Consider the following 13,437-nt stretch of genomic DNA (forward strand, 5'->3'; position numbering starts at 1 on the left):
GTAGGTGAGAAATTCTATTAGTTGCGAGAAAAGATTTTAAGGATATGTATTCACCACCATTGTCCATGTAGAGTGTAACGATGGGATGTTTGAAATATTTTTCAACTAACATCTTAAAACGGATAAAAATAGCATGAACATCAGACTTTTCTTCATGTGATAGAGCCAAATGTAACGAGTGAAATAATCGACTAATATGACATAATACTTATAGCCATCATAAGAAACAACTGGTGAGGTCCACACATCGGAGTATAATAATTCAAGAGGATGAGAGCTAGAAAGTGAAGATAATGAGAATGGTAATTTATGAGTTTTGCTACAATGACATGAATTACAAGAAGATTTGGAGACAACGGACGAAGATGATAGAGGTAAAGTTTGACTAGAAATCAAATGACGCAAGACGTCTTTTGATAGAGGTAAAGTTTGACTAGAAATCAAATGACGCAAGACATTAAAAGACGGCTGACCAAGGTGATGATGCCATTGATCGATAGGAGCTTTTATTGAAGAAAAGGCAATCATGGGCTTATTTGTTGATGATGAATGCGGCCATTCATAAACACCATCTCTAGTCGCTCCTTGCATTAGTGGTGCCCCCGTGCGAAGATCCTTCACAGAAAAAGAAGATGGTGAGAATTCAACAGAAACGTTATTATTGGTACAAAATTGAGAAACTAAGATGAGATTCTTTTTCATAGTTGGAACACATAAAACATTTTTCAAGACAAAGGATTGGGAAGAAGATGGTAGGATGGTGGAGCCAGTGTGAGTAATGGGCAAACCAGTGCCATCGCCAATATGGATGTTCTCAGCAACAGGATACTCAGAGTGGAGAGATAAGTTCTGGAGATCTATTGTAACATGATGAGATGCACTAGAGTCAAGAAGCCATTTAGTTTCTGATGGTGCAGGTGGAGTAGTGAGATAGGCTTGAGGAGCGGCATAGTGGGCTTGAGGGGAGTAGGAAGGATTGCTGGTGAAATTCGGTTGAGGATTTATGGGACTAGGGAATATGTTTAAACATTGGACAACGTTTGGCAGAATGGCCTTGTTGACGACAAAGTTGACACTTTCCTAGGTAGGGACGCGGTTGTTGACCAAAAGGAGTAGATTGGTGTGGTGGAGGTAAAAAAGGACGGTTTTGGGGATAAAAGGGTGGACGGGCTTTGTTCATTGATGGTGAGTAGAAAGAGCGATTTTGTGGTGGGTATTTGGGTGGATTATGAGATGGTTTTTGTGCTGGGTTGGCAGTTGCAGGCATGTTTGAAGGATTAGCGTTCTTGCGTGCTTCATACTTGAGATGTGCTTCAAAGTTGATGAGTTTTTCATGCAACTCATCAAATGTGATGGGGCTTTCACGGATTCTCATGGCTGAGCAAAGATCTTTGTAATCGTCATCCAATCCGCCTAAGATTCGTAATATGAAATCCTCGTTGTCAACAAGAGCATTAAGCATGGCGAGTTCATCTGCAGTGACCTTGCCAAATTGCTTGTAGTCGGCAATTGACTGTGTGCCTTTGTGGAGAAGACGAAGATCTTCTTTTAGTTGGGTTAGTCATCCTCGAGACGGTTTGGCATAGGTGTTGGCGGGAATAGTCCAAGCTTCACGAGATGTTCTTGCAGATGCAATAAAAGGAACCAAATTAGGAGAGATAGATCCGGCAATGGCGCTGAGAATTAACTGATCTTGCCTGACCCAGAGAGAATAGTCGAGGTTTGGAGTGGGGTTGTCGCCTTTGGCTGTAGTGATGGTTGGTGATGGACACGGTCTGGATCCATCAATGAAGCCCATGAGGTCATAACCTATGAGAACGGCATGAAATTGGAACCGCCATGATGTGTATTTAGAGGAGGTAAGTTTGATTGAAATTTGGGTGTTGGTATTGATGGAGATAAGAGAGCAATTATTGTCAAAAGGATTAACAATGGTTGGACGATCATGGTTGAAAGAGGTGGCGAATGAAGTTGCAGTGATGGGATTTGCTTGGGATTCAGCCATTTCTGAAGAGAGAGAAAGAGTGAAATCGAAAGAGTGAGGGGGAGTGTTGATTTGTGTAATTATAACCGGATTTGTATAGCTGTAACCAGATTTGTATAGCTTATTGTAGGAAAGTTGACTCTAGAGGATTGATACTAAAAAGAGTGTTAGGGTGGCTCTGATACCATTTAGATTTAGAGAGAAAACTAGGATTGAGAGAAAAAGGCTTAACATTCATTCATTGAGTGAGCAAGGTATAATATATACATCTTACATGATTGAATCAAAATAAGAAATGAATAATTATCCTATTACTAATTTCGTAAAATACAAGATTTATACAAAGATAGAATATTGACAACGCAAGAATAGGTAATATACAACAAAGAAACAGTTGACTATGAAATTGCCTTAATAGTTTCCTAATTGGGTTGACTAATTTTTGGTTAGTTTCCTATTCTGTATTTGTAGAGGAGTCTATATATTGTAATGCTTTTCTTATTCGGCGAAATCAGAAGAAAACACATTCATTCTTTCAAACTTTCAGCTATTTCACCACAGCTTGTTCTATATTGTACCAAGTGCATCCATATTTGTCCTATGTGTATCAGGCATTTTTGCTTAGAAGAGAACAGCTTCTTTCCTTTATTTATTGGCTAACATTAGGTGGTGGATTGGACTGGATCATTTGTGGACTTTCTAAATGAGAGTTTTTTTGGACATGCAGGATCAAAGTCAACATGCACGCGTCTCAGGAAAAGCCTCCCCAGAATGGTTCATCCATGACCACCTCTCTGGTCCCACCTACAGCAGTGCTTACTCCAGGTTTACATTCCACTGAACATACTCCAGAGACTAAATCGTAGGGTGGCTGGTCTAGATCATACGACATCGTTTTCAATCTCCACTGCTACCTCAACAATGGGGTCACATACTATTAACCAATCAAGCTTCTGAAAACTACGTGTTAATAAAGCGGTGAGATTTAGTAATTTTCTGTTCCTTTCACATGAAACCAAAATCAAAATGATAGGAGCCAGATAGGAATTTATCAAAATTAATGACTTGAAATATTGGACTTAAGCCCAAGTGTACTGTAATTATGTGGAATGAGTTGCTCTATGTTTTAATGTCGTTTTTTTTTTTTTTTTGTGTAAAGAACTTTCTCTGTTTTATTGCCGAAAACACTCTACAAAGTTGCTTGTTATCTCGGTCGGCAGAATTATCAATAGCTAATAGCGTCATTCTATATTAATCGCTTTAACTATGAAAGGAGGCTTCCAAATTTCCAATAGTAACTATAGAGTGTAGCTCATTTGGGTTGAGGAAATTAATTTATTGTGCTCATGGGAACTTGTCAAGAATGTAAAGGTAATCCTTTGAACTTATAACAGTTTATAACAGTTCTTCTTGAGTTCTCCAGTTGAAATTGGTTGAATTTGTGGAAGTTTTGCACAAAAGAAGAATTGGTGGAAGAGTTTTACAAAGTTCTTATTGTCACTTTTTTGAGGAATTTCTGTGCTAGGCTATCAAATGAGATTAAAAAAAATGATATTTAAGGAGATTTTTTTATACGCCTAGCATATTGGTATGTTATGTTTTTTTAATCGTTAAATCTACATATTTCTTAATTTTTACGTAATTTTATACAAATTTAACATATAAAAAATTTAACCTATCGGCGTGTAAGTTTCAGATATTTAATGGTTTGGAAAAATTGTCTTGTCAGTAAATTTTTTTTTTTTTTAAAAGCGTTTTTTTTTCCTGCCATGTTCCTTACACAATTCAAAATGTGTACGTCATTATTGTAGTGGGATAATATCAAGCAAAATTTTGTAACAAGGCAATTAAAAAATTTTACGGATATTGCATAGTTTTTTTTTTTTAGTAAATATTGCATAGTTTTTTGATATCATATTGTACTAAAAAAATTGTGGTAAAAAAGAAAAGCATAATTATAAATTTTATGAGAATTTGATGGTTTGGAATCAAATAATATATATATATATATGAGCGTATTTTATGTACCATATTATAAACTATTCTTATTTAGTTTTAGACACTATTCAGTATAAAAAAAATTCTAAACAGAACATGCAAATGAGGGAAATATGCAAAAATCTAAATGCTGCTGATTAGATGCCTCTTTCAGATAAAAATGCTACTGATTAGTTAAAAAACGAGGCTGTTCCAAGCTGTTCCAATTTCTAAATAAAAACAAAAAAAAACAAAAAACAAAAATCCTATCCCAAGATGCAAATGTGGGAAAAAGTAGTTAGGTGAGACTAGCCAGTAAGTCGCTAATTCAAGAGAACATGCTTTTATTTATTTATTTATTTATTTTAAGTCTACATATCAGTAGAAGTAAAAAGGATTTTTTCTAGTTGAGTTTCTTAGATATAGTATTAACAATATGTAAAACAGATAATTTTTAATATAAATTTTATAATTAAAAAATAAAAAATTACCGTTGTTTATTATTATTATTTTTATTTTTTGTCTTATCAGACCCGAAAAAAGGAAGAGAAAATGCATTTTTTTCTTTTCCTTTTTCAAATATATATAGAGTTATAGACCACCTTGGACATTTTAACACAAGCAACTAGTTCTATCTGTCGTTAGCGCGTTTACAACCGAAACCACGTGCTTCGTTAGTTCCTGTCCTATTCCCACACCTCCGAACGACACAGTTCTCCTTTAATACTATATACGTAAATTCTTACGTTCAGATTCATTTAGTTCGTTAATTTTAATTTTAATTTAAGTTAAAATTTAATTTTATATGAAAATTTTTTATTATAATGAGTTTATGAATCCGTGAGTTCTTTTTTATTGGTCTCTTTTTTATTTCTTGCTAAAGTAAAAGGTTTTTTATAGTCTCTCTCTAAAATACCACACATCTTTGTTTTCACTTCCTTATTCTTCACTCTTTTCTTATTACTGAAAACGAAATTCAACCAATCTGAGCTTTCTGCAACGTAAATCATATTTGATTAGAAAAGAAGTTGAATCTGGTATAATAAGTAACAACAGACCAATCTGATACTTATGTTTAGCTATCCGAGTAATCGGGGCACTTCAAAACTGTTGTTTGATAGCTTTTGCTTACTTTATCGTATATGAATCAACTCTCTAATTTTAATATTTTAAGTCTATTGCCTTTTTTGAAATACGCATAGATCTGACGATTTTCTTTCAAAGTCTCAAAAGTCTTTCTAGTCTGGCTTTTTGTTTAGTTTTAGATATATATTTCCTTGTTTTACGCTGTGTTGTCCAGAAGAACATTTATTAAGGGTCGGAGAGAGAGAGAGATAGAGAGATGGCTATTGCTCGGTTAAACCGCCAAGCAAAACGACCGTACGGATTATGGGCAAAGACGACGGCGGTAACTATCTTGGGTCTATGCTTTATATTCGTTTGGTCGTTCTTTTCTTCTTCTTCTTCCACTTCAGTGACCGCTCGGAGAGAGAGCTTCGACGACATAGCAGAACCCATATCAGGAAACTCGAGGATAAGCAATTTCGGAACTCAAATAACCCATGAAAATGAGAAGAGTAAGAAGAAATCTGGGTCTGATTTGGAAAAGGATGATAAAAGAGTTAATGGGTCTGTTTCAGTTTCAAAGTCTATCAATGAGCATAAATCTGAGAAGAAGAACACAAGAGTAGTAGCGAATAAAAAGAAGTTACCGGAGAAGAAGCCTAAGGAGGGAAATGATAATAAGCCTGTGGAATCTGAAGGTGAAGAGGATTCAGAGAAGGAAAAAGAAGGACTGGTTGTGGATGGCAAGGAAGAAGCTTTAGATGGTGAAGGTGAAGAGGCAGAAGGAGAAAATGTTTTGGCTGAGGCAGTGGATCAGGAGGAAAGTGAAGAGAAGAAGTTGGAAAGTGACGGCAGTGAATCGAATAGAGGGAAGAAGAGAAAGAAGATAAAAGGTCCGGTTTTTGATCCGAAAATGAAGTATAATTGGAAACTATGTAGCACAAAGAGCAAACACAATTATATCCCTTGTATTGACTATGATACCAGCTCTTTGAGGCTCCAAAGTTATCGGCATACGGAGCGGACTTGCCCGAAAACACCGGTGATGTGTCTTGTGCCTCTTCCACATGATGGTTATGAAATTCCAATTCGCTGGCCGGAGAGCAAAGTGAAGGTAAAAAAATGCTTATCCTTTTGTGTGTGAATTATTGTATATGGAGAGGTAAGGTTTAATGGCGTTATGTTTTGGTACTTTGTTGCTTTCTACAGATATTATATAAGAATGTGGCACATCCAAAACTTGCAGCATTTGTTAAGAAGCATAGTTGGATTATGAAGTCTGGAGAATATCTTACTTTCCCGCAAAATCAATCTGAATTCAAGGGTGGAGTTCTTCACTATCTTGAGTCCATTGAAGAGGTGATTTTTCTTTCCCTATTGCCTATGTTTTCTAGGATTTGCCATTTGTTAATTTCTGAAGAGTAGTTCTTGGGAAATACTTTTGTTAGAACACCCAAGTGCGCAACTGATATTTTCCACCAAAAGTACAAACTTTCATTGTTGTTGTCCCACCCTTTTATTCATGAGACAATAGGTTCAAACTTGTTGTATTTCTAGTTCTTTAACTGAATTCTGAAACTTTTGATTTTTTACCAACTACTTATCGATTGCAATGATGTTTAAGTCCTTAAGTTTGCACTACATTTTATCTACAAATGCAACTTATTTAATGGTAAACTTGAATTCAGAATCTTGTTATATTTAGCATTCTAAGTTTAATTTACTTGTGATAGACGGTACCAGACATTGAATGGGGAAAGAATATTCGTGTGGTACTGGACATTGGATGTACAGATTCAAGTTTTGGAGCTTCGTTACTTGACAAGGAGGTATTGACATTGTCATTGGGCTTGAAAGATGACCTCGTTGACCTAGCTCAAGTTGCCCTAGAGCGTGGTTTCCCAACTATAGTTAGCCCTTTTGGAGGTCGAAGGCTTCCTTTTCCAAGTGCTGTTTTTGATGCGATTCATTGCGGTGAATGCAGCATAAAATGGCATTCAAATGGTTTGCCATCTACTTAACTTTGTGTTTTTGTTTTTCTTTAGAATTCCTCTCTGTATTTACATCTTATTTACTCTTTCAAATCCTCTCATTTACAGGCGGAAAACATCTTCTAGAGATGAACAGGATTCTAAGGCCAGGCGGATACTTTATCCTCTCAACCAAACATGACAACATTGAAGATGAAGAAGGTTTTCCCTTTATGTTCCTTAAATATCCTAAATTAGTGAGCTTGTTCATCTCCATTATTCCTAGGCCTAGCGTACGACTCATTTGTGTGAATCAACCGGATTCTTTGGATTTTACTCATAGTCAGGTCATGTGTAGCTTTCTAAGCATTGCAAACTTCGCTTTTCTCTTCAGGTTTATCTAGAACTCTTAATTACAAGATGGGAGTATAGACCATTTTCGCTTTGAGACGCTATATAATAGTTCTAAGTAGATCTCTTTTCTTTTTTAAATACTGTTGTTATTTTAGAAAAAGAAAAGAAACAAAACAAAGCTTTCATGTGTTTAAGATATGTTACTGCAGTGTAAAACTAATTGAGAGCCACGTATATTGAAGCAAAAACTGAATAATACATTAACGTCAGAAACATTACAATTTATAACTTGATGAACAACAACCAACTAAAATCATGGTCCTTAACTTGTGCCATGATAACAAACATGCATAACAGAAAAACAGCAACTTCCTAAAAACTAGGTACGACTATTTTGAATGATTCAAGATAAATAAAAAAGGCTTCATCAACGTGGCAACTCATCTAACCACTTCTGAAAAAGTGGCAGCCATCCTAAACACTTGTCTAACAAATACTATATAATTATGCTCCATAGTGAATTAATTTACCATAGTGTTTCATTCTTTTCAGCCATGACCACATTGACCGCATCTATCTGTTGGAATATTCTGGCTCATAAAACTGATGACTTTAGTGAAGTGGGCGTTAAAATTTACCAAAAGCCTGAGTCGAATGATATATACGGATTGAGGAGAAGGAAAAATCCACCTTTGTGCAAGGAAAATGAAAATCCAGATGCAGCCTGGTGAGTACTGATGGAACTTGCTTTGAAATCTCTGATGTCGTCAATCGTTGAAATTATATAAGTTATGTTCACCATTAACAGAAGACTGACTACTTTTTTTTTTTTTCAATTCTGTTCAAGAAAAGAAAATCATTTATAGATTTAGAAAAAAATAAATAAATAAATGCACGATAGTCTTGCACCATCAATTAGTATTGCCTGTGGTAGAAGTGAAGGAAAAAATATTATCTCGTGTAGCAAAATAGGAGCCCGTACTCTTGCTGGTCTAGATGAAAAATCCCGTACAACTAATTTTCAGCTACTTATCTGGCCTTTTCTCCTTAACCGATACTGGATCCCATAGGCAATTCTTTCCACAAACCTATCTCGTATATTTTCATGTTGTCCTTCTCATGTGGTGATTGCAAAATTCACTGAACAGGTATGTTCCAATGAAGACTTGCTTACACCCAATTCCATCTGCTATTGAGCAACATGGAACAGAGTGGCCGGAGGAATGGCCCAAGAGGCTCGACACTGTTCCTGACTGGTTGGATGATAAAGACAAACTGGTTGCAGACTCCAAGCACTGGTCTTCTATTATTGAAAAGTCATATCTCACTGGATTGGGAATTGACTGGGCGAACATCAGAAATGTAATGGACATGAAAGCCATCTATGGAGGGTATGTCATATTGCCTTTGAAATGCACAATAATCATTTGAAAATCATGACTCAGTCAGTATATGGAACTCTGTTAGGATCCGTTAATGACTTGGGAACTTGTTTGGTTAGTGGGCTGGTATAATTAGTAGGAATTAGTATAAATAAAGGGCTTAGTAGCTTACTAGAAGTATGTTGTGATTTGGAGAGTTTTGAGAAACTGAGGCCCCGTTCATTTCGCTGATTCGAGTTTAGAATTCGAGTTTTGCTACAGTAAAAAGCTCTCACAAACAATCACATCTAACTTTTTTGCTACAGTAAAAAGTTCTCACATAAAATCACATCTCAACTCGAATTAAAAACTCGAATCAGCGAACTAAACGGGCCCTGAGATTAGGGAGAGCGGTGGTCTCTCGAATACCACTAAATTAGGAGTTCTCGGAGTACTCAAATTCTCCGTTCTATCCTTTACATTTCAGTGTAATTTGGTGTTCTTGGCTGATTAGATTAATAAAACTTCCTCTAATTATTCTCATTTTCTTGCTGTTTCTGGTGTGTGTGAGTGTGGTATTGGTGTTTGGCTGATTTTCTGAGCTAAGATCCTAACAATGGTATCAGAGCATCTACAATCCATGGAGCTTTTTGAGTTAAGAGAGAAACTTAAGGCTATTCTGAGAGGTAATCTCAAGGTTTCTGGAGGGAGTATCGGGGGGCTCCGGGACCAGGTGGGGAAGGTTCGGACTCAGATGGAAGACGTGCAGGCGGTGCTGCGGAGGATGGAGGCACTGCTGGCGGGGCGACCGATGGCCGGGAAGGCCGAGTTGGGTCGCGACGGCGAATGACGAGACGGGGAGAGGCGAGATCGCGCGCCTCGGGGCGTGGAGAGCCCAAATCGCGTCGACCCAGGCGGAGTAGAGGTGCCAAATCTGGCGGATCTTCACCGGGAAGCGCCGATTCACGAAGATCGAGGCCGCGAGAGGGAGTTCCGACGCCGGGGAGACGTTGGTCTTATGGAGGAGCGCGAGATTCGTCGCGATCTGGGGCTGGGTGGTCCAGATCTACAGCGTGAAGGGTTGTTCGACGACGGGAGGAGGGCGGACGGAGGTCGCGACCGTCGGGAGAGGGCGGCGGAGCTGGTTTGGCGATGGGAATCGGAATGCGAGCCGGAGTTAGAGGAGGAGAGGCTTGCTCCGGGGCTGGGACGGCATGGGTACCCTCGGAACAGAGAACCCATCCCTGTTTCGGTTGCGGTTGGGGCTGATTCCAGACTAATTTGGATCGGGCCTCGCGATTTCGGCGTGAAAGGGGCTGATTCCGGTGCTACGAAGACAGATCCCAGCGCGACGGAGTCTGGGCTCAACGATTTGGCTGCTGTTTGGATAGTGCCTCACGATTCCGGCGTGAAAGGGGTTGATTCCGGTGTACTTGGGGCTAGTTCTGACGCCATGAAGGCTGGGATTTGCAATTCCGACGCGATGAAGATCAATTCTGGCGATTTGGGGGCTGGGTCTCTCGATGGGAGGGCTGGGACTTGGAATCCAAGTGTCATGAGGGATGATTTTGGAGTAATTAGAATTGGGTCTTGGAATTCCAGCGTGATTGGGGCTGATTTCCGCGCAATTAGGGCTGGGCTTCGTGATTTTGGTGCGATTAGGGCATATTCTGGCGAGCCATGGGCTGGGTTTCTCAAATCCGGCGTGATTTGGGTTGGTTCCGATGCCGTTAAGGCTGGGTTGCACACTTCTAACGCGATTAAGGACAATTCCAGTGACATTTGGACTGGGTCTTCTTATTTCGGTCTAATTGGGGTCGGACAAAGAGCGGGGTGGCAGAAGGGGGGTTGAATGGAATTGGCGTGATAGGCATTGGAAGGAAGTGGAGACACACGGCTACGATTACTTAACAGCTTGAGGACAAGGTGTTTCTTTGGGGCGGAGGTAATGTTAGAATCCGTTAATGACTTTGGAACTTGTTTGGTTAGTGAGCTGGTTTAGTTAGTAGGAATTAGTATAAATAAAGGGCTTAGTAGCTCACTAGAGGTATGTTGTGATTTGGAGTGAGAAACTGAGATTAAGGAGAGCGGTGGTCTCTCGAATACCACTAAATTATGAGTTCCCGGAGTACTCGAATTCTCCGTTCTATCCTTTACATTTCAGTGTAATTTGATGTTCTTGGCTGATTAGATTAATAAAATTCCCTCTAATTATTCTCATTTTCTTGTTGTTTCTGGTGTGTGTGAGTGTGGAATTGGTGTTTGGCTGATTTTTCTGAGCTAGGATCCTAACAAACTCATGCTGAAGGATGTGCACCTTTTTTCTCCAGGCAAAGAATTACGTGAATAGTGCTAGGAATCTCACCTTTTTGGTATTAACTTACGTGGTTGTGGTAGATGAAATCTTTTAATATTAATTGACATGTCAACTTTTTAAACACCTGCAAATAAAAGAATGATAACTCACATGTCATGTAAGTTAGTATTAAAAAGTTGGGATTCTTAGCATTATTCTTAGTTCTCCCCTTATTTTATTTCATGCCTTATACCTTCAAAAAATTGATCGTGAAATGAAGTGGTGATGGTCCTTGTACAGATTTGCTGCAGCCCTTGCAAAACAGAATGTATGGGTGATGAATGTGGTACCTGTCCATGCACCAGACACACTTCCCATCATTTTCGAACGCGGACTTGTTGGAACTTACCATGACTGGTGTGAACCTTTTAGCACATATCCGAGATCGTATGATCTTCTGCATGCTGATCATCTGTTTTCACGGCTAAAGAATCGGTATAGATTGACCTTCTTTTCTCTTCTTTTGCGCAAATCTGTGTTCCAGCAGAATATGGCATTACTTTTGAAGTTTGGCTTGTATGAATTTAACATGTTATTTGACAAGATTCCCTTTTTGGTTGTTGGAAAACCTTTTCCTAAATCCTAAATTAGTGGCGGTTGGAGTTCCTTGGATATGTGATCTCATAAACATTGAAAACTACTTTTGCAGGTGCAACCAGCCAGTGTGGATTGTTGTTGAGATGGATCGCATGTTGAGGCCAGGAGGATGGACAATTATACGTGATAAAGTTGAGATATTGGGTCCTTTAGAAGGGATTTTGAAAAGTTTGAACTGGGACATACGATTGACTTATGCCCAGGATAAAGAAGGCATCATTTGCGCACAAAAAAACATGTGGCGGCCTTGACTTGAACAAAAGAAATGTTTCTGCTCCGACGGTGGTGTGACTACTAATTTAACAAACATTCATGTCTCTCATTACTAGGGTGAAGCTCAAATGCAAAAAACAAAAAAACAAAAACAAAAACAAAACAAAACAAAAAAAAAACTAGAAAGTGAAGATATGCCGCTCTCCATTATTGTATTTGTGATCGTTAACAGCCAACAGGGGCATTGTTGTTTTTTTTTTTTTTTTCCCCTTTTTGATAGGAAACAGAGGGACTGATGGGATATGATTAAGATTTTTTCCTTTTGTTTTTGGTGATTTATTCTTTTAGGCACTGGTGGATGTAAAGTGAGAGATAGGATGTTTCTAAGTCTCATGTCATGAAATGATTAGGCTGACATTTGTGTTTGCGTGTCTTGTTCAGACTGATATGATTATAGCATATACGATTATAATAAATACGAACACAACACGATTAATAAACATGTCAGAAACATAAATACAAATACGAAATGTTAATAACATGGTTAACATGACACGATATGCGAACACGATTATTAAACAGGCCGTGACGGGTTGACACGAAAAAAACGCGTTTATGACCTAATTAGCAAAAATTGTATAATTTTATATTGTATTCAAAATTAATATTAATTGACTACTCAATATCACTTATAGTTAAAATTTGACGTATAATAAGAAAAGTATAAATCCTCTATTTCTCTATAATAGCCAACACATAAAAATATCTAAATATCAAAAACACACACACACACACACATATATATATATGATATTACTAGATTATCATATATATATATATGTGTGTGTGTGTGTGTTTCAAAACATTATATATATATGATATTACTAGATTATCATATATATATATATATATGTGTGTGTGTGTGTGTTTCAAAACATGACCAATTATCAAACATTCAAAAAAGTTTGAAAACATAATTAAGTACATCTAAATAAGTTTGAAAACATAACTAAACATTTGAATGTTAAGTGCATAAAACATAAAATAAATATAAAAAAATATTTTTTTTGAGGTTGAATGTCCAATTACGCTCCAAAATTAGTTTTCAGTTGTTTTAACCTATTCATTGATGTTTTTTTTTTTATAAATGTCATAAGGTTGAATGTCTTTTTTAATTTTTTATAAATTGTTTATTTTTGTATGTGGGTTATAAACGGGCGGGCCGTGTCGTGTCGTGTTGGCCCGTTAACGGTCCGTATAACTAAACGGGTTAAGCGTGTTAAACGGGTTGGCACGAATCCAGTCAATTTATTTTCGTGTTATTCATGTCAAGTCTTTTAACGACATAATTAATAATCGTGTGGTCTAAATTTATTTATCTCATAATATTTTCGTATCGTTTTATCGTGTCGCATCTGAAATTACCGGTCCTATCTCTTTTATTTTATTTTTTTAGTATATTTTAACGTCATTTTTCGTATAAAAGGGATCGATATTGATTGAAGTTGTTCAGCTAATTCCATAATTTACTCAAAGAGAAATGACTGTCTTCACGAAAGT

General features: G+C 37.5%; 1 protein-coding gene across 1 annotated transcript; it reads left to right on the forward strand.

Annotated features, from left to right (window-relative positions):
* Positions 1 to 5,241: 5,241 nt before the first annotated feature.
* On the forward strand, positions 5,242 to 12,236 carry LOC21386866 (probable methyltransferase PMT28). The gene is made up of 8 exons (XM_024165619.1): positions 5,242 to 6,140; positions 6,236 to 6,385; positions 6,760 to 7,030; positions 7,126 to 7,218; positions 7,903 to 8,077; positions 8,499 to 8,741; positions 11,308 to 11,502; positions 11,717 to 12,236. Exons 1-8 carry the CDS (start codon positions 5,304 to 5,306, stop codon positions 11,913 to 11,915), a joined length of 2,163 nt encoding a protein of 720 aa, XP_024021387.1. The 5' UTR covers positions 5,242 to 5,303; the 3' UTR covers positions 11,916 to 12,236.
* Positions 12,237 to 13,437: the final 1,201 nt, after the last annotated feature.

Source organism: Morus notabilis, unplaced genomic scaffold, assembly GCF_000414095.1.
Source record: "Morus notabilis unplaced genomic scaffold, ASM41409v2 Scaffold1684, whole genome shotgun sequence".
In the NCBI taxonomy this organism is placed as follows: Eukaryota; Viridiplantae; Streptophyta; class Magnoliopsida; order Rosales; family Moraceae; genus Morus; species Morus notabilis.

Coding starts and splice junctions, on each gene's coding strand:
- LOC21386866 (XM_024165619.1), top strand. CDS start 5,304: ATGGCTATTGCTCGGTTAAACCGCCAAGCAAAACGACCGTACGGATTA. Junction 6,386..6,759: donor ATCTTGAGTCCATTGAAGAG/GTGATTTTTCTT, acceptor TACTTGTGATAG/ACGGTACCAGACATTGAATG. Junction 7,219..7,902: donor CAACATTGAAGATGAAGAAG/GTTTTCCCTTTA, acceptor CATTCTTTTCAG/CCATGACCACATTGACCGCA.